Source organism: Equus asinus, chromosome 10, assembly GCF_041296235.1.
Source record: "Equus asinus isolate D_3611 breed Donkey chromosome 10, EquAss-T2T_v2, whole genome shotgun sequence".
NCBI classification, from domain to species: Eukaryota; Metazoa; Chordata; class Mammalia; order Perissodactyla; family Equidae; genus Equus; species Equus asinus.
In genome coordinates, this window is record NC_091799.1 from 79,741,018 (window position 1) to 79,762,787 (window position 21,770).

Below are 21,770 nucleotides of genomic sequence, written 5' to 3' on the forward strand. Positions count from 1 at the left end.
GTATTTCAGCCCAGGGAATAGTCACGGTTTAATGAGCGTGTGTATATGCTGGACATGAGCTAAGTGTTACCTAATTAAATCCCCATAAAACTCCATGCCCCCAATGATACTTGGCCAGAGGAGGAAACAGTAGGTTTAGAGCAGTGATGTTACTGTCCCAGGACACACAGTGCTGAAGTGGAAGGGTCTGCTTTGAACTGGGAGCTCCTGATGGCAAAGCTCATGCTCAGGCCTGACCACTCTGGGGTGACTCACACTGTCTTGTCGGCACATAGTCGGGACAAGGCTGGAACAAGGAAGCACTTGCTTGGAGTCGGAGAGTTGAGACATGTGGGTAAGGGAGTCTTTTCTGTTCTGCTTAGATTGACAACTTGATTTCTTCCTTTGAGAGACGGTTATGGCCATCCTGGTCTCTGATTCCCCATAGGGTAGAAGACACATAGTAAATGGTGATCTCTTTCCCATGTCAAGGTTTTCTTTGATCTTTTTGAGAGTGGATTTGAAAAACTTTTCTATTATTTTTACTTCAAGCCTTCTCTCCACTTCAAGAGGACTCTTACATGAGGAGAACAGCTGGACTTGATCCCAGCATGACCCTCAGGGGCTAGAAGCCCTGGCTGGGGTTCCCTTCTGGTGTCTGAGCTCTACGACTCCTCGGCTCTTTCTCCAATGTGGGTCCTTAGTCTTTTCTCTCATGAGGCCTGTAAAGTGCAGCAACGAGGTCCTGGCTGACCCAGCAGTGTGACTTGGGGCAATCCACTGCCTCTCAAGAGGGACAAGTGGAAGAAATTGAGGGGAGAATAACATAGGCCAGACATAAAAGCCCCAAGCAGTTTGAATTTCATAAACGAATATATCCCAAAGGGAGAAATAAGGACTTCTTAAGCAGAAGTGAAAAATCAGTCTTTGAAAAGACAGTGGAAAAATCCATTGAAAGAAAAAGAACCCCAGTGAAGATTTCCCTGTTACTAGGGCTCATTTTTCTACAATAATAATAATCATGATTATAATTACAAAATATTTTGGCAGGAAAAGTTAACATGATTTTCTCTTTTGCTTTTCTGAATATACTTTCTGCCAAGCAAGCCAAGAGCCCTCCTCGGCCTCAAGAAATTGGGATAATTACAGCAGAAAGAAATTGATAGTATTTACGTTCTGATTCTCAAAGTAGGGTCTGATTTTAAGGCAATAGACTTGAGAGCAGGCATTGTGAAGAGAGATTTTCTAAATTCCTTCATTTCCTTCTTTGGTTTATCAACACCGGGGCCAGGTGAACCAGACCACAGGGTTTTACCTGGGAGATTCATGCAGGAAGAGAAGTGGGTGACAGAAAACCCGTCCCTTCCATCCAGGGGGTGACTGGAAAAAGAAGGGAGGCCATGAGAAAAGTTTTTGTTCAAGAGGCAGGTGTCACCTAAGCTGGGAGAAGCCCTCGGGCAGAGATTCTCTCCTTTATTGTGCTGGGCTGCCCTGCGACAGGGTGTGGTTTGCATAACTGAGACCTCTCTCATTTCCTGTGTGGTACGGATATCAGGTTGAAAGCCTGCAGGTCTGACAGGAGCCCTGCCTTGGTGGGAGTGAGTTCCAGGGCTGGATAAAGAAAGTGGAGAAGAAGAGAGGGAGCAGAAAGTATAAGGGGTTGCGCTCAAAGATGCTGAGGATTTTATATGGAAGTTAGCGAGTTACCCGATAGAGACTGCTTAGACGGGCAAAGACTGGGATTGTCAACCTGGAGGATGAAGAGAGAAGTTAGAAGTAAAATAGAGAATCTCCTTCCTGTTGAGCCCCCAGGAGTATCCCATCACACCTTGAAAAATCCACAGTCCTTTCTGTGCAAGACCCTCTGGGAGGGCCCTGCCTCGGCCCTTCTCTGAATCCTCCCCTTTCTCCAGACACCTGGCCCCCTGGCTGTTCCTCCCAAGCAGCTGCAGCTCGCACCTGCTCCCCAGGGGTCTTTGCACTGGCTTTTCCTTCTCTTCTAATCCACAGGCTTGATCTCTCACGCCATTCAGGTCCCTTCTCCTGCAGAGCCTCCTCAGGAAGAGCTCCCTGCCCATCCTCTTTAAACAGTGCTCCAACCCCTCTCCAGACTCTTACTGGTTTTATTATTCTTCCTAACAATGATTACAACTTGACCCTATGTCTTAATCATCTCGGGCTGCCATAACAAAATACCACAGATGGGCGGCTTAAACAACAGAGATTTATTTTATCACAGTTCTGGGAGGCTGGAAGTCCGAGATCAAGGTGCCAGCATGGTCGGATTCTGGTGTAGGGGAAGAAAACATTTCCTCTACCCGCTCTGGGTCCTTCTGGTCAGACAACGAATTAAATTCACGTGAGACAGAATAACAGGAGAAAATTAAACAAAGCTTTATAATATGTATGCACTGGAGAGGCTCAGGAAAACTGAGCAACTCAGCCAACTGGCCAAGGCTGCCTGTTTAAGTATCTTCAGCTACAGACAAGGAGGACGTTTGGGGTAGTGATTTGGGTCTTCAAAGGGGAGGAAGGCAACCCACATGGAAATGAAAAAGCCAATGTTTGGTAAAAAGAATTTTTATAAGAGTGGGCTTAGCAAGGATCCTCCCAGTCTGCCAGAACCCAAAGTTATCTATGGTGATGGCCTGTCCTGGGGACAGGCCTTTATGTTAAATTTCTTTTAGGCAGTTGGGGGGAAAGGTTGAATCTTCTGGCTGAGTCTGAGCCTTTATTGTCTTCAGCTCAAAATAATCCACATACCAGAGTGGCGCATCTTGGGGCAGCCTACCCTGAACCCCATCACTGGTGAGAGCTCTATTCCTGGCTTGAAGACCACAGCCTTCTCCCTGTGTCCTCATGAGGCCTTTCCTTGGTGTGTGTGTGTGGAGAGAGAGAAGGCCACCAGTCCTGCTGAATTAAGTGCCTACCCTTATGACCTCATTTAACCTTAATTACCTTGTAAAAGCTCTGCCTCTGATACAATCATGAGGGAGGTTAGGACTTCAACATAAACATTTTGGAGGGGATGCTATTCAGTCCGTAGCACCCTTAGGGTACACGTTTATTGACATGTAGCTCCATGAAGTGAGGGACAGTATCTCTATATCACTATGTCTCCATTACCCATTACTGTGCCTGGTGCATAGTAGGCACTTCATAAGTATCTGTTAAATAAATAGAGGAAGGAACCACATTTTCTCAGTCTAGTCTAGTGGTAGTGTGAACAAATTTATGACTCCATTCTTATAACGCCCCAAACAAGCACCATTTATCAAGCGTGTACATACGTCAGTGACTCTACCTTGCTTTCTAATCTAATCTTCAACAATCCTAGAAAAGAGGAATGATTATCATCGTGAGGGGGAAGAGCAAATTGAAGTATGGATAGGTTAAGTAAGTCATCCAAGGTCACACAGCTCACAGGCAAAGCCAGGATTAGGACCCTATGGTCACCTTCAAAGTCCATTTCTTTTTAGACTCTAAACCATGGTTCTCAGACTCTGGTGTACATGAACGCCAGCTGGAGGGCTTGTTAAAACAGATTGCTGGGCTCTTCCCTCCCAGTTTATGATTCGGTAGGTCTAGGGTGGGATCTGAGAATTTGCATTTCTAATAAGTTCCCAGGGGATGCTGACACTGCTGGCCCAGGGACCGCACTTGGAGAATTACTGCCGGATGTTTCAAGGTCCTTTTTCCATCAGACTTCTGAATGATTTTCTGTCTCTATAGCCTTGGCCTGAGTCCATCAGTAATGAGTTTCTAGTAAATGCTCAGTGTTTCCATATAGTCTGGTTTGGCGTGGTCATCAGGAGCCTGAAGAAAGACCTCTGCCACAGGGTGGCAGCAGCATCCCAGGGACAGAGTGTTTGGCCTTGCGCTGGGGACAGCTCATTAGCACACCATGGCCTGGGTTCCCACAGAGCTCGGGCCTGACCGCCTCCCCATTTCCCCTTGGCAGGGAGGAGGACGGCGGAAGGGGGCCTGGCAGAGGGGGAGGTCGTTGGCACACAGACGGGCAGTTTTGTTCTCTGGGAGACGTGGGAGTAAGCTGGGTGGTCTCTTCAGAGTGCCGAATTGTGCCTTTCACAAAACCACCATGCAGTGTGGGGCTGCTGGGAGAGCCGGATGAGACAAAAGGCCCCGGAGGAGACTGGCAGGGGCTGCCGGTCCAGCCGGGCGCAGAGGCCTGGGCCCCTCAGTGAAGAGGCCTGGCAATTTCTCATGATAACCGTTTCCAGGGGTGACAGGCCTCTGCAAAGCCTCCGTCCCAGAAGATGTAGGTCTGTGGCCTCCTCCGGGGGTTCCGTCCTGCGTACAGTGGGCCCAGATGGAGCCAGGGAACTACTCCCCCTTCCTCTGGCGTCATCCCATGCCCCTTCCTCCTTCACTGAGCTGGTTTTGTTCTAAACATCTTAAGAATCTTCCTAAGTGCCAGGAACTGAGCTGAGAATTTTCTATTATCATCTGTTTAATTATTGTCACACTCTCGTGAAGAAGATATTATCAGACTCATTTCTGGTGAGGAAGTTGAAGTTTGATCTATCATTTGCCAAGCTTAGTTGACCGTAGAACCCCACTTCCACACCTCCTCCAATATACGGACACTTGATATGAAAATTGGTTTGGAGATTGTGGCTTTCATCAACCCCCACGCGTACAGATGTGGACTCTGAGGGACTGGTCAAGGTACCACAGTTAATTAAAAGTAAGTGAGAGACTAGATTTCATTTTCCTTGTCCAGGTCTGCTTTCCACTCTACCCGCCAGTGAAGCCATGTTGGAACTACCATTACCACGAAGTCAGTAGATTAAGTCCCAGGATTAATCAAGATGGTCCAGGGACCCTGATGAAACTGCTCAAGAGTTGAGGTGGGACAGGTGTGGATTCAGCCTGGCATTGTGGACAAGTTTGAAGCCAAAGGCCTCTAGGTTTTAGGAAGCAGGAAGCTATTTTTAGCCTAGCTGTGTTAGTTTTCTAACTCACATGTGGACTTTCTCGAGTCGGTTTTCTACTTCTTTGGCTAACAGCTCATCATCAGCTTAAATGAAACAATGCCTCGCGGAGGCACTGCAGTGCCAAGGCACTGGAATTTGGTGACAGTTTTCAGACTTGTGTTGCTGACAGACTCTCTGAGTGCTAAGTCCTCCCGAGGGCAGACCCCATCATCAATTCCTTTTGTGGCTGAGCTGACTCCTGGATGGTCTTTATTTTCTCCTGCTCTATCTGCAAGCTCCTGGCTGGCTGCCTTCAGGATTTTTTATGATCCCCTGAATGTACAGAGGTGGAAAAGAAATCCAACAGTTGTCATCTGACACCATCTTCTATGAGACTCGCTGCCGTCTTTAACATGACTGCACGTATGTGGTTATTGAGAAAGAGTTTATGATTTTAAAGGTCATGTTTTGTCTTCCTTCTGCAGTAACAATTGGGCCCTGCCGTTCGTATCCTTTAGCCTCAGCTTAAAGAAGGGCTTTTGTGGGAAAGATGCCCATCTATGGAGGCTGGAGTTCCTTGAGGAGACTTTGAAAAATGCCTCATTCCTAACTTTACAGCGACCGGAAAATTATGGTTTTTGAATAGCGCAATCTGAAAAAAAAAATGGGTGCTTTTCTAAAAGGAGCACCCCAAATGAAAAAAATATGTTCATCATTGGAAACAAGATGTGAATGCCAAAATGTTTCAGCCCTGTCACGGATTACAGAAAATATTTCATGTTTGGAGTGGGGAGGGAGGGCAGGAGTAAGGAGTGAGAAAAGGAAGAGAGAAAAAAAGGAAAGAGAAGAAAAGAAAAACAGATGTGAGTCAAAATATTTCAAGCATGGGTAACTGAAATACTGTCTAATTTATTAAAGACTGTTCTATGAAGTCTTGAAAGTGATCGATCAGGCGTTTTAAGTTCAGCCACAAGATTTAGAAGCACATAATGAGGGATAACGTCCCCAGAACAAATAAATAGTAGGATATGTCCCAGATCTGGACTGCCTTTTAAAATGCGTTTTTGTCTGCAGAGAGAAATTAAAAATTAGGATGATTACTTTTAACGATCACACACACTCTTTCGCCTATAACAGCCACTTCATGGAGGCAAACATAAATTGTCTTGCATTCTTCATTTAACTTGCATGTAGGGTCGCCAGATAAGTAAAAATACAGGTTGCCCCATGAGATATTTTAAGACATACTTACACTAACATATTGTTATTTAATACATATGCTAGAACATTATTTGTTACTTATCTGAAATTCAAATTTAACTAGGTGTCTTGTATTTTATCTGGCAACCCTACTTGTATGCGAAGACTCAGTAATTAATGTGATTGTTTCCAAACGAAGGGCAGTTTTGTGGGCACGATGAGGGAAGATCAGCTGGAAAATGTTGCCGTGCCGCTTTCTGAGTACCTGTCTGTGCCTGGGAAACATAAGTGATGGAATGGGAGGTGAGAATCCAGAACAGGATGGCAGAAAAGGAGGTGGGAGGGGACAGAGGGTGGGCGCTAGGGAGACAAAACAGAATACCCAGAAAGGAAGGGGCTCCTGGCAGAGATTATTGGAGAAGCAGGATGACCAGAGGAAAAAGGCAGATGGGGGCACTGAAGAATTTTAAACCGTTTGATGGCTTTCAGATATTGAACCTCCCTCTGTTCTGCAGGCCTTAGAATTCCATAAAGGCTTATCCAAGAGTTTTCTTTAAGGGGGAATTCAGTCCCTCCCTGCGAAGAGCTCCGCGCTCCCCCTGGTGGTGATTATGGGTATCGCTACCCCAGACCCTGCCTCATTTATCCGGCAGATTGCACTTCTCCCACTTTCCCTCTTAGAATACTGCCTATCAGCTTCCCTTGCTCTTCCTTCCTTGCTCTTTTTCTCTCGGCTTATTTATTCAGAGCCTGCCTTTGGCGTGACACCTCCCAACTGCTCTGGCCCCCGGGAGAGGGCTACACAGAGCTGCTCATTGTTGCCCCAGTTGGGGGACCACCCGGGTGAGAGAAGTGGCAGTGCACCGCCGCGGAGGCCAGGTGACTGACAGCAGCCTCGGGGCGAGTGCCCAGCCGGCCGCCCGGCGAGAGGGCGTGAGGTCAGGGCCTCCCGCAGGACCCTCGTCACTCAGCTCCCATCCAGCAGGAAATGAGCCCTTCCTCCAAGTTCTCTTCACCTTCAGACCTACACAACCAACAGCACTAAAGTCTCTGTTTACAGCTTGATGTATATGAATTAAGGCCCACAAAAAAGGATTTTACTGAGAAAGTGCCACTTTTCAGCTTGGGAAAGGCAATCCGGCTTGGGGTGGGGCAGTGGTGCCAAAGGCATAAATATGCAAGGGGCGCACATAGACCCCCCCCCCCCCCCCAGCTTCTCAAAGTGTAGGCTTTAAAAAATTTTTTAGGAATGTATTTCCTTATCAAAAACATTTAAAGAAATGTTAACCTGAAAAATTGTCATAGTTCACTTGGGAACAGATCTGTGACTACCACACATAGGGATCTATGCTCCCTTCCCCATCATCTTAGCCACCCCCTGGCAGAGCTACCATGTCCCTCAATCGGAATGGCGTCTCCACAGATCTTCCACCAGCTGACGACCAGCTTCTCAGGCTTGCACTGTGGAGGGGGGCAAAGTCCAGTTTAGGCTGCAGAAGGGAAGGAAACTGGTGACTACAAAAGGAAGCACTTCCTAACGGTGGATTGACCTTTGGTGGCGCTCCCAGGAATGCTTTTGTGTCCAGAATGTCCCACAGGCGCGCAGCTACGGATCTCCTCAGGGCCACCAGAGCAGGTTGGGTTCCCTCAGGCTGTGAGCAGCCCTCCTTCCATTCCCCCAGTCAGCCACTTGAATATCATAGATGCCTTGGAAAAAGTTAGGATGCATTCATCAGTGATTTGTAAATTTTTGGGTCAAAAGATCCTTTAGAGAAATAGACGGAAATTAAAGATTTTGACTCCAGAAAAAAGGCAAATGCACAAAACTGTCCCCATAATTTCAAGAGCAATATGAACTCAATGAAATCTTCACATGGATGGCCTAGGGGTTTGTGGATCCTTCTTGAGAGCCCCTCTCTCGGTGGGTGCCACCTGCAAGTAGAGGGTCAGATTAAAGGGTCTCCAGACACAACTTCAATCTGGGCATTTCATGACATTGCCTGACAATTCTTTTTTCTTTTTTTTTTGTGAGGAAGATTGTCACTGAGCTAACATCTGCAGCCAATCCTCCTCTTTTTGCTGAGAAGATTGGCCCTGAGCTAACACCTGTGCCAATCTTCCTCTATTTTATGTGGGATGGCCCCACAGCATGGCTTGACTAGTGGTGCGAGGTCCACGCCCGGGATCCAAACCTGCAAACCCCAGGACACCGAAGCGAGTGCTCGAACTTAACCACTACGCCACGGGGTCGGGGGCGGGGGAGTGAGCTCCCACCTACCATCTCTTTATTAAAAAGCATCACGGAAAAAAGCAGTCACCCATAAGTTGTTCTTCAAAAACAGAACGGTTCACTAGCGCAATGGCTGTTTCTGAAATATCCCTTGAGATCTTATTCAGCTCTTTTCACAAATGGCAGTAGTAATCACATAGATAAATCTACCTAATTTGAAGGTCAGACAGGAAATTACTTTTTTGGAAGAACCAATGGTGGCATTATATTTTTCTAATCCCAACATGGAAATGATTCAATTTATCTGAGAAATTTGAATCTGATGTGGACAAGTGCGTGCAGGCTGTTACAGCAAAGTGTGTCCCTCACCAGCTCCTGTTTCCAGCTCCATTCCTAGGAATTGGGCAGGGAGAGCTCGTCCTTATTTATTTTCTTGTGGCCAGCTCCCCGAGCTGGTCCTTCCAAGATTTTACCTAGTAAAATCTAAAAACATCTGCATGGTATTCTTCCTAAGCATTGCCCTGAGCTCACTGCAATAATTTCACAAATGAAAAATTAATTCTCCTTCAGGGAGAAGAATAACAACAACATGCAAAGGTATAATGTAAAACTAATTTTTTTCTTTATTGAAAATACATCTACAAAGTAACACTTCTCAGTCCACACTGGGTGCATAGACATGCAGAGCCTGTGATGGGCTGGCGAGAGGATCATCCTAGAAGACCTGCTTTCCACCAGAAATGGTTAGTATAAAAAAAGATCACATTGTGTAACAGAATTAATTTGACATGGTTAATTTTTGCTCTATTGGTGTCATAAGATGACAGCCATGTACCTTAACTTGTAGTGTATTTCCCAAATAGAGCCTTGACATTAAATGGTTACTCCACCACAGCCTAACGTTAACTTTTGTACACACATAATGCTCAGGATCTCTATAAAAATATCTCTAGTTGTATATCAGAGGACGTACGCCTAGATTTCAGTCTGTTAGCATAATTAAGTCAATTTTTCACCATTTTCCGTCAGAAACTCAAACCGTAGCTGGTACTGTCCGACAGCTCCCCCTCTGCGTCTTTGACTGGATACTCCTTAGGGGCTACAAAACTAATCTTTAAACTTGGGAGCTGCCTCGATTGAAACTAACGCCCCTGCTGTTTTTCTCTTGGAACCACAGTGACAATGTCTTCATACTGATTCATCTTCCACCATTTCTCTCAGGGACATAAACAAAACAAAACCAAACTCCACTCCAGCTGAAGGTTTTGAATGACTTGAGAAGTGGAATTTCACACAAAGAAATATCTTGTTTCTCTCATTCTAACAACTTTTGAGTATAGTCAAAAGCCTTTTCAAATAAGAGACCACCCACCCAGCTCACAGACCTCTATAAGAGAGAGAGCTCATTCATTTGACTTGTTTAAACTATATAAGAAGTAACCTTTTATTTTGATATGCAGACTTCCTTGGGGAATAATTTTGAACTGAAGAGAAAAAAACGTTTCTGGTTTTAAAAAAATGAACCTCCCCTTTTTTTATTATTCTTCCTTAAAGATGACCCATAATCTTGGTGTTTTAAAATCCTCTCTTTATAAAGTCAACCGTGCTCCACTCTTTCCTAGCCAGCTCTTTAGTGTTCCACAGTAAGACCATGAGCACCCTTGCTAGTTGCTAGTCTTACATTTTATTTTTTAAAAGCCTAGCCTCAGTGGAGGAGTGGTGGGAGACAGCCTTCCCAGAGCAGTCCCTTCAGTTTGGGAAGAGTAGGGAAGAAGGGAATACTTCCCCTGTTGGGAAGAACTGAGCAGTGTTTCATGAATAATTCCACTCCTGGGATAGCCTCCAGCCCTGTGACTTGTATAAGTGACATTTTGGACACAGGACCTGGTAAACCTCACAGCCATCCCGCTCCTACTTGGGAATGTTCCTTCCCAATAAATGTCCTTTCTGAAAGTCCCACAGTCCCTGGAATGATACTTGCTACAGGATGTTCCGAGGGAAATAGAGGGCAGGCTCGTTCACAACGCCACAGCATGCGTGGGCCAGAAGAGGCCATAAAGGCATCTAGGGAACTCATTCCTTTTAGAGATGAGAATATTGAGGCCTAGAGATGAGATGGAACTTGCCCACGGCCACAGGGAAATTTCACTTTATGTGCCTCCTCACAGCTGTGTTGGGTGTGTATTCATGTTGTCCTGCTACTAATAAGATAAGGACACAAATCAGAACGGTAAGGGGAAAAAACCCTTCTACTATCCAACTGACAATTGATTGTAGTTTATCAAGTTGTTTCATTTGGATGCTAAAATTGAATTGTATTCTGAAGGATTTTTAAGTTTTGAAAGTTGACTTAAAAACATGTTTTTAGCCTACTCTTTGTTTGACTCTTTAACTTACTTAAAAAAATCACATTTACAGGATTGTGTGCCACATAAACTTCTAAGATCTGATCAAGACTATTTTTGATCTCTGTACCTTATGAGATAAGACTAACACGAAATGACTCAAAAATTTCAAATGTGGGATGAAAACTACAGATTTTGGCCGCCACAAGATCCTCCCTTGTTTTTGGATGAATATTTCCCAATCCTATCAGAGTAGAGAGGCAAAGGGAAGTAAGGGGTTTACTGGAGAGAATGAGTTGGAACAAGATGGAAACATTTCATAATGGTTTTCAAACACCTGGTGCTCAAGAAAGCGTTTTCTTTGTTGTCTACATCTTGGTTTCACTGTCAATGGGTTTTTCAGTCTCGCTTTCCTGGGCAATCAGCTGATATGGTTTCTTCATTTCATTCTCTTCAATCACTGAATTACCCATTTCAACATCTCGGTTCTTCAGTTCATGTCGTGACAAGTGCTCAACAATGCCAGCTCCAAGTGAGTCTCCCAGCACATTGGTGGTGGTGCGGAGACGGTCCCTGCGGGGAGGGTGGGGAGGAAGGAAAAACGAGGCTCCGATGAACATCATGTGATTTCAGCTCAGATTTTGAACCATTGGCTAAGTCTTTGGAGGTATCTCTTAAAATTCTGCTTGGTGTATCCACCAACTGCATGATTACATAACAGACTTATCAGGTTTATAATAGTAATTATTAAAAGTTATAAGGACATAAAGATTATGACTTTTTGGTTACTAGTTAAGAGTACCAACAGTGGGGAATGACCCTTCCTTTTCTCCTTTTATTTAAAATTTCCCTTTGATTCTCTTTCCATGACTCACCTTTCTTTATTCCAGCAGTTCCCAAAGTGTGGTCCAGGGACCCCTGGGGGTTCCCTGAGGTCAAAACTATTTTCAAAACAATGCTAAGACATTATGTGCCCCTTTCACTCTCATTTTCTTATGAATGTATAGTGGAGTTTTGCAAAGATTAAAACAGAACACGAAAGATATCACAACAGATTGAAAGCAGAAGCAAATAGGAAACTCCAGCTGTCTTGCATTAAGCCAGACATGAAGGAGATTTGCAAAAATGTAAAATGATATCATTCTTTCCCTTAAATTTTTGGTTTGGGAAATGGTATTTTTTCATAAAAATGTTATTTATATTAACATGTAATGAATTTAATATTGTAACCTTTAAGTGAAATTGCAATTTTAAACATTTCTAAGTTTTTCTCATGCGATAAATATTGGCAGATAGAACTCACACACATAAAAGCTTTTTGAATCTTCAATAATTTTCAAGTGTAAACGAGTCCTGAGACTAAACACTTTAAGAAGCCCAGCTTTATACCATAAAGTGCTCACATTGGTTGAGTGCTGACTGAGGGCTAGACAGTGGGGTGAATGCTTTCCATGCATCACTGCATTTAATCGTCACAGCACCACCAGGAGGTAGATGACATTGATGTTCCCATTTTACAGAGGAGGAAACATGGTGGTTGGGTAACCTGCCCAGTGTCACACAGGGAAGGGAGACAAACACAGATCCAAGTGAGTGTGGAACCCCTGCTCTCCACTGATTACCCTCGCCCCACATATCATGCCTTGAGCTCACTGTCGGACTCCCCATGGTCATTAGATCTACTGAAGTCAACATACGTTGACTCCAGCACCTTCTGTGTTCTATGCATTCACTTTTGGCATCCTGGGGAGAAAGTTTTTGAAAGTGGAAGGGAGCTTGTGAGAGAAAAGAGGCAGAGGATGTCAGCTGGAAAGGTGAGGGAAAAGGGCAGAGGGATGGGCCCTAGAGGTCAGGGTCTGAGTGTGTGGAGCGTAGTTTCCTTGGAACTTTCCCCAGTGCCAAAAATCAATTCCATGCAATGACGCTAGCTCTCTTCCTGCTGTCTGCACGCCCCCTCTCCCTGTTGGGATCAGATGGGACGTGTGTGCTGCATTATGCTATTGGAATGGGAAGCACAAAGAGGAAGGGCCTGAGCCAGCACGGGAGGCCTGCAGTTCTGTTCCAGCCACCATGGGTTGTGTTGTGCAATTCAGAAATAGCCTTGCTGATTTATGTTGACTGTGCAGACAGCGGGTTTCCCAATCCCTGAATAGCTTTATGGAGTGAGGAGTGTAGCAGCCAGATGTGCCCCACAGGCTGATAAGGGAGTGAATGTGACGGTGTCTGGGGCTTGCTCTCCAGATAAGGGCAGGGATCAGGCAGGCAATGAGGACAAATTACAGGCCAAGCTGCCCCTCTTCTCGGAGCTCTTTTGGCAGCTGTGCCAGGCTGCCTGGCGCCCTAGAATGACAGCAGGGGGCCCCGCGACAGCAAGCGGGGATGCATTGGAGCATACTCACAGGAACCAGTCTACTGCAATGATGAGCGTGATGTCGTCGGTGGGCAGGCCCACGGATGTCAGCACGATGACCATGGTGACCAGGCCCGCCTGAGGAATCCCAGCTGCTCCGATACTGGCAGCTGTGGCTGTGATGCTGTTAAAAGAAGTTCCGAAACAGAAAACATTCGTACAAATCTCCCCTAATACAGAGTATACCCTACAAAACATGCCTGGCGGCAATGCCTGACTTGCCAAGTTAACAGAAGAGGCTGTGCTTTAGAAAAATGCAAAAGAGATTGTAAAACACCCATTGAGCTTATAATCATATTAGCTAATATTCATCAAGTGTGTATTATGTGCTGTCTGACATACCAAGCATGGCTTATCTCATTTTATCCTTACAACAACCCTTAGGTAGTTGCTCCTATTATTACAGCCATTTTTGAATGAAGAAATTGGTGGCTATATACTTTCTCATGTACCTGAAAGTACTTTGTAAGGTCTAAAATGCTGTATAGTTACAATAACAATTTGTCTCTTACCATACCTCTATCTAAGTGGAGGATTGTCAAGATACTGAACTTGCATGATTAATGTGGTCAGAAAAGAAATCAAATCTATTAATTTAGAAGCAAAATGATTTATGAACAAAGTTCTCTAGCACTATAAATATTTTTTTCTGGAGGCTGTGTGGACCTGGTTTGTAAGACACATAACCTGTCTGCGACTGAGTTTGTTAAATGCCTAGTTGATAGGGGCATGTGAGAATGTGAAAATGTTTTAGAAATGGTAAAATATTACCTAGGTATAAAGTGGCATGCATAAAGTACTAAGTCTGTGGCAGAGACTGTTCATGGCTCCCCCATGTTGTTCTCCTTCTCTGGTACTAGAATTTTTAGCTGGAATGTGGCTGCTCAGAATGAAGACTGTATTTCCTAGCCTCCCTTGGAGCTTAGACTAAGTTCTGGCCAATGATACGTGGACGAAAGTGATCAAGCAACTTGTAGGCTGTGTCACTCCTCCTCTTCCCACTGGCTAAAATTTGGAGGTGGTGGTGAGCTATCTTGGACCACCTGGATGAGGGCAACACCCCAGGGATGATGGAAACCACAAGCTTTGGTCCCTCACACTGTAGAACACCTACCAACCTCGAGGCTTTGTGGAACAGAGGTGCTCCAGGTGACAGAAGGGCAGTTCTATCTTGGTTAAGTCATTGTTATTGTTATTATTATTTTTTAACTCTGTCACATGAAACTGAAGCTTTTTCATAACTCAGGGTTTTTCAAGCAGTATGCTGAGGTATGCCCAGGAATAGGTTATAAGTGAGCCGAGACACTCATCTCTCAGCCCCAGAGGAGCCAGACTGGGCCTGGGGCTCCCAGAACCCCCAGGCCAGTCACCTCTGGCCATGATCAGCTTCATCTTTTTTTACCCCAAAGCATCCTACAACTAGTTTCATTTCCCAATAATACAAAACATATATAGAGTCTAACGTAACTTATTTCTTTTTGTTGGAAGATTAGCCCCGAGCTAACTGCTGCCAATCCTCCTCTTTTTGCTGAGGAAGACTGGCCCTGAGCTAACATCTGTGCCCATCTTCCTCTAGTTTATATGTGGGACGCCTGCCACAGCATGGCTTGACAAGCGGTGCCATGTCCGCACCCAGGATCTGAACTGGCGAACCCTGGGCCGCCGAAGTGGAACATGTGTACTTAACCGCTGCGCCACCGGGCTGGCCCCTGTAACTAAATAAACATACACACATACAAAAAAATGTGAGGAAGCTGATAGAGATTCAAAAAGACTAAAGTGACATAAAAACCAAATGCAAGCCATAAATCTAGATTTGATCTTGGTCTGGGGAAAAAGCTATGAAGGATATTTTTGGGACAACTGGGGAAATTTGACTATAGACTGGATATTCTGGAAGCATTTCTAAGATTCTTATTTTTGTAGTTATGTAGAAAACTACCCTTATTCTTAGGAAATGTATACTGAATTATGTACCAGTGAAATGTCATGAAGGCAGAGGAACAGAAAGAGAGGAAGGACGAGAAAAAATGGCAAAAAGTTAACAATTGTTGGATCTAGGTAGAGGGTGTTTGTTATAGTATTCTTTCAACTTTCCTATATGTAAGATAATTTTTATAATAAAAAGTTTTGAAAGAATTAAAAAAATTGGACTTATTTTGATCTCAAAAAGAAATTGCTAACGATAATTAAAACGTACATGAACACAATGAAGAGTAGGGTCTGCTCTGGATGTGAGGCCTAAAGTTTCCATTATACTTACTCACTGATCTGTTGTGCATGTGCGTGGACTATCTCTAGAAACATACAAAAGAAACTACCAAGTAACAGTGGTTGCCTCTGGAGAAGGAAAGGAAGAGATCAGGGGAAGGCATGGGAAGGAAAATTACCTTTCACTAGACACCTCAAATATAATAGTTAAAAAGATAGTCCACAGACACACACAAAATAGTCCACCAAAATCAAATTCGCAACCTATTTGTCAGTGTGGTCTTTCATCTATTTTATGCTGCCCAAAAATTAACCCAAAAGAAAATGTTAATCTAGTTTGTCAAGTGTATTTTTGTTTTCCAACTGTCAATAAAAGCTAACATATTTTAATGCCTTTTGAAATTGAAGTACAAGCTAACATTTGTGAAAAGAGAAATATCCATACTATGTATACTGCAGATTTTAAAAAGAATGAGCTAGATATATTTTTAGATGGTATATTGATAAGTAAGCAGATCAATCAAGTGGCAAGCAGTATGTATGGTATGATTTCCTTAATTATGAAAAAAAGCGTGTGTGTCTATGCATTGGAAGGAGTCTTTACACACTCAAATTAACAGCAGCCACCTATAGGAAAATGGGTGTGATGGTGGCAGGCAAGTTTCACTTTTTACTTTATATACTTTCATATTATTACAATTTTGTTATTAGTGAATGTGCACATCTGTATTTTTTAAAAAACTAATAAAAATATCTAAATATCAAAAATAAAACTATTCCCACAAACCCCAACCTCCTGCTTCTCTCTGATCGCCTTCCCAACCAGTTTCTTCACTCAATCCCTGATCACCATCTCATTGTTTAAAGTCATTCTTAAGAAGAAGTTATGTAGAACTTTCCTTGTACCTGATGGTAATAATCTGTCCAAAGTTCAGTTCAAAGTTGTTAACTTGAGCTATGAAAATGGCAGCCAAAGCTTCATAGAGGGCGGTTCCATCCATGTTAATGGTGGCCCCTACTGGGAGCACGAATCTGGTGACGCGTTTGTCCACGCCATTGTTCTCTTCCAGGCACTTGAAGGTGATGGGTAGGGTGGCGGAACTGAGAATAGTAAAGTAGGGCAAGTCAGCTGACATCCTGATAGTTCAGACAGTGTCTGTGCATTTGGCATTTTGGACAGAGAGTTCCTTCCTCTTCCATGTGCCAATTTAAAGGGAACTAAGTCAGCACTTGTATAAATAGGGGAGCAGGATTAGGAACAGTGTGGGTCCCCTCACTGGGTCATTTGGCAGCTCTCCTGCTTCTGGGTTCCTTCGAGAGGCATCACTTATGATTATTGCTCCATCAAAACAGCCTGTGCTGAGTCACTCTGCCATCTCTCCCTCAGGCAAATGTCAACTGGAAGAGGGAGATGATAGGGGGCAGGAAAGGACAGCTGATTTCCATTTTGCCCCCCAAAAGGGTATATAGCCAGGTATTCCCTGAATCCCAAATAGGTCTGATTGACATCAGAAGTGAAAGAGCCAATTTATACGCCTGAAAGTTTAAAACCTGGAAAAAATGCCTCTCCCTATCCCCAACCTGAGGGTTCTGGTTCAAAGTAGAGTTTGAGATACGTTTTCTGACAGGAGCAAACCACACATACATACACACCTGGAAGAGGTTCCCAGAGCCGTGATGAGTGCTTGCAGCAAGCCACCGATGAAAACCCAAGGGTTTTTGCGTGTTACCAAGAAGTAGAGGAGGGGCAGGACAATCACTGCGTGAATGAGTAAGCCCACGATGACTGTCACTGTGTACATGGCAAGCTGTCCCCCAATCACGCCCATGTCTTCCATCTCAACAATTTTCCCTGCAATCAGGAAGAGGATGCCCAGAGGGGCGTACCTATGTAGAAGCAACACACGCACAATTGGAAGTCTGATTTCCAACAAGCTATTCCACAGGAATTATCAAGTGATAAGAAAAAGTGAGAGAGAGTTGATTTCCAAACTTTCCTGCCCAGGATATTATCAGGACTTGTAGAAACTGTGAGGTTCTTTCTTTTCTTTTTAAAATATAAATATAGCAGAATTAGGCCTCCTCTCACTTAGAATTTCTCTAAGTCACAATCCTTTTCCTCCTAAACCTGTGAAAAAAGGCAGGTACAGAGGTTCTGTTATCCACCTCTTTCTTCCTAGATAACTCTCCTTTCGCCATACCTGGGGCACTTTTCTGACCCTCAGATGCCACCTACTCCCCCAGCCTCCCGCTCCCTTGCTAAGCGTTCTGAACTGCCAGGATCCACAGAACCAGCGAATCCACTGGATCCAGACTTCCGGGAGCATTTCCCACATCAGAGCCCAGTTCCCAAGTTAAAGCAAGATGCATACAACGCCGTCTCAGTGTTTTAGATTTGCAGCCAGCTCTCTTACCCAAGGACCGCTTTCATTATTTTTCCCATATTACACACCATTTACAACATTACTTAGTAGTAGTCTTCAAATCAACTCTTTCACTTAAATAAATTTACTCTAAGAGGAAATTTTATGTTATAGTGCAAATGGAAAACTAGTACCATTTGCCATAAATAGAAGGCAACCGTAAAATAAAGTGAAAGCTATTAAAATGAACAACTTGCATGTATGTTCTACCACAACCAGGACATAGCGGTTCTAATTAGGTTGTTACTACCCACAGGCTGCTACTGCCATTTGTGATCGTTCCCCTGTAGACTCGGCAAGAATGAACAACTGAGACACAAAATGACTTGTACACATTGAAACAACCCCGGTGGTTTAAAGGCCCCGCTGCTGGCTTTCAACTCCCTTTGTCTGATGTGTGCAGTAAACTACAACTTAACTCACACGGCCAAAAACACAGAGGCCAATCCCCCTTAAGGAGAAGGGTCTGCTGAGAACTGTGGAGGATTTATTTCAAAATGAAAAACACAATGCTCCTTTTAAAAGTCCTTTAAAAACACAAGCCAGGAAATTATAGGAGTACCTGTTTTCAGAAATGTAATAACTCAATGTTGAAGTGCAAGGGAATGTACTAGAAAAGCTACATGTGAGGTTCATTCAGCGGCCCTGAATAGGCTTCTTTCATAAAAGAGGTGAAAGGTGGAGGCATTTTAATAATATGAAGATAAATGTCCACTTTCAGCCCTGCCACGATTTCAAAGGAGGGCCCCCAGGATTTCAACTGGGGGCTCCTGTGGAGACCACACTCTGATCAGTCTTTGTGCCCAAGTTCATATCCATCTTGTACAAACTCCTGGAAAACAGATTTCTCTGGGCTTTAGTGACAATAAAGACAAAGGATATTTTTAATCATGTTGGTGAGTGCTTTTCTTAGAAATGGATGCCTTCCTGCCTCAGGTGCCAAGAAGGAGTCTGGATTAAAAATAAAGGAGAAAGGGAAAGCAACTCCCACACAAGGCCTAAACCAAAGTGTTCTTTCCCTGCTGGGGAGCGTTTACTTTCCAAGGTCAGTGTTCCTCTTTGCATTTAGTCTTTTCCTTTGTCTCCGGCACTCAACTTTATTTGAAGGAAGTTTGGTTATAAATTGTGGCTTGGCATTCTATAATACTTCCCATGAGTCCTTCAGGCACGCAGCAGAAATGCCATTTACATATCTTTCTTAGGGCTGAAACAGGAGTGGAGATGTGTTTTTCTGATGGTCTAGAGGCCTCTAAGTTTGTTTTTCTCTCTACTGGAAATATTCTTCTTTTGGCACTTTGTATGGCTGCCTTCTCCTGGTCATTCAGATCTTAGCAAAAAATGCTACCCCCTCAGAGGCCTTTATGCACCACCTGTTTTATTTTATTTTATTTTTCATGGCACTTGTGACTAACACATATGGTTGATTCATTTATTTTCTGTCTCCCTTAAAAGAATGTAAGATTCAGGACATCCTTGTATGTTTTCTTCATTGCTATATCCACAGTGCCTGGTACTATATGCTTGGTACATAGTAGACAATCAATAAATATTCATTGAATAAATACATAGATATAAAATGGAGGAATGAAGAATGGGATCTCATTGGCACTGGGGTAAAGGAGCTGACACTTTTCAAAAACAAGAAAGCAAACTTATTAAGAGAGGCTAGCAGATAGGTTCAAGGCCACTATAGGCCCAGGAAGTCATTGATTTTCTTGTGCTTATCCCAAATGAGATCACTGCAACTGGGCATCCTGCCTGGGGGCATCTTCCTCAATACAGAACACATGTTGCTGGCAATAAGCATCTCGTACATAGCATACATGGCAAATGGAAATACATACCACATTATCACTGCTACCAATCTCATGATGGCTTCGTTAAGAGAATCAAAGAACTCTCTCAGGGCTTGCCCCTGCTCCTTCATGTTTCCAATCACAAAACCGAAGCACATGGAGAAGACAACTAGTCCCAAGGCATTGACCCCATTCACAGACCCTGGAACTGGGACCATCTCTTCTGTGATCCTCGTAAGAGTCTCCATGGCCTCTGACACATTGTTTATCACAGCACCCAGGAGTGTTTCATTGGACTGGATGGGCACTTTAAAGCTTCTCTTCTCATAGTTTGTTTTAAACTGAAAAAGACAAGGTACAACAGAGATTAAAGGTGCTTTTTGTTTTCTTCTTTGTACTCTCCTGTTATTCAAATTTACTATAATGATATACATTACTTTGTATTCAGAGAATAGTGTTGTAGAAGGTATCTGTCTATCTATATATCAATCATCTATCTGATCTGCAACAAACCCCTACTACTTACTCAGCACAGACACACATACACACTTCAATATAGAACAAATTGTAATAGAAAAGTAATATCAGGTGAAGATGTTGGACTAAACATATACACGTGCTTTTGCTTTCTTCTGAAACCCCTAATAAAATGACTATAATGGGCTTTAGAAAAACTGTAAATCCAAATACTCACAATAGCCCATTTACTCTCTATGGGATCATGCTATAGGATCAAGCTCAAATCACTGAACAGCCTTTTACTCATATTCCACAGCTGTGAAACAGAGATAACTGTGCTGGTTCTAACTCACAGGGTCATTGTGATGATCAAATTAAACCAAAATACATGAGAATATCTTGAAAATTTTAAAGTACTGTACTAATGTTGGCTGATGGTGCTCAATTAACAAAGCCCTTCAGGGACTAGACTTAGTCGGAGTTTCAACAGATATTAAAAATGAAAAATCCCAAAACAACAGTCTTCAAGGCATTCCTGACAGTATCAATTCTTAAGAATAGGTGCTTGATTAATAGTTGATGATGACAACCCATATCTCAAATCTATAGAAAAGTTTCTCTTCTTACTCAAGAAATGGTCTTTTCCCCATGGATGCCCCAAGCAGAAGATGCTGAGTATTTTATTGTGGCCATATGAAACAATTAAGCACACCCCTCTATGATTATAATGAGAGCAGGATTCTTCATCTTTATGTTACTGGTAGCAAAGCATCAAAGAGAATAATAACATATGGATGTTGACTGGATCTAGAGTCTAGGGGAAGAAAACCCAGTTGTACATGAAGTGCTGGGTCATTTCTCTACCAAGGTAAATGGGAGACTTTCTTGCCCAGTGAGAAACCACTATTCCCAAACAAGGACTCAGCCAGTTGTCAATACTGTGGACACATCTCTGAATAATCAGGGGTACTGCTGGTAATTTTAAGTAACAAAAGAACAGGCGCCTCTTTGTCTCTTACTCCAGTCAACTCTCAAATCTCTATTCCATTGGGGTGCTTATGCATATTATGGATTATCTAGGGTAGATTTTCAATCTTGATTAGCTTTTCCTATGCCTCCAACTCTTTCCCCTTAGACATAGTTTGTAGCCTACACGGAAACTGCAACCTCGTTTGCACTCTGATCTCAGACAAATAGATCTGGGAAGATACATTAGCTTCTCCTTCAAAATCCTGTAAATGCAATCCAAAACCAAATACAATAAATCTGCTTGAGTTAGCACTTTTCATAGTGCTGCTAGAAATCAGCATTTTTGCCGTTATCCAGTGCCAGCTGACTAACTGGAATAGTCAGCCCCATGGTGCTGGGGTTGGCTGGTCAGATTGAAAGGGGCTGATTATTTATGGTTACAGTTGTTTTTGAATAAAGAAAGTTAGATTTTGGCGTCTTAGGCTTTTTTTTTAAAGAAAGGATTCTGTTTGAATTTTGCAGTGTGTGCATGCATTATCTATTAAAAATAGTCAATAAAATTTTTAAAAAGGGAAAAACAAAGGGTGACATAAAGCTTGGTCCTCCATGAGGTTGAGGCTTTGTTTTATTTGTTTTATAGATCCTAAGCAGAAGAGTTAAGGACTTAGGACAAGGGTGAAGTGACATCATCTGGAGAAATATTTGGGATCTATTATTTAACCCAGAAGGTTTAATTGTTTTCCTTTTAATATATTAGGCAATAACGCTTTTTTATTCAAGTGAGGTTAGAATGAACTTTACCAATTTTATC

The 21,770-nt window shown here is 43.3% G+C and overlaps 1 protein-coding gene across 2 annotated transcripts in view; it reads right to left on the reverse strand.

Annotated features, from left to right (window-relative positions):
• Positions 1 to 8,946: 8,946 nt before the first annotated feature.
• The window catches only part of SLC1A3 (solute carrier family 1 member 3), a 75,067-nt gene continuing 62,243 nt past the window's right edge, over positions 8,947 to 21,770 (reverse strand). For both annotated transcript variants that reach the window (XM_070519755.1, XM_014831246.3), the window contains exons 6-10: positions 19,580 to 19,872; positions 16,966 to 17,199; positions 16,219 to 16,413; positions 13,091 to 13,225; positions 8,947 to 11,264 (exon numbers count right to left, since the gene is read on the reverse strand). In XM_070519755.1, coding sequence (XP_070375856.1) covers positions 11,060 to 11,264; positions 13,091 to 13,225; positions 16,219 to 16,413; positions 16,966 to 17,199; positions 19,580 to 19,872 — 1,062 coding nt within the window. In that variant the 3' untranslated portion in view covers positions 8,947 to 11,059. The remainder of the gene's footprint in view (positions 11,265 to 13,090; positions 13,226 to 16,218; positions 16,414 to 16,965; positions 17,200 to 19,579; positions 19,873 to 21,770) is intronic.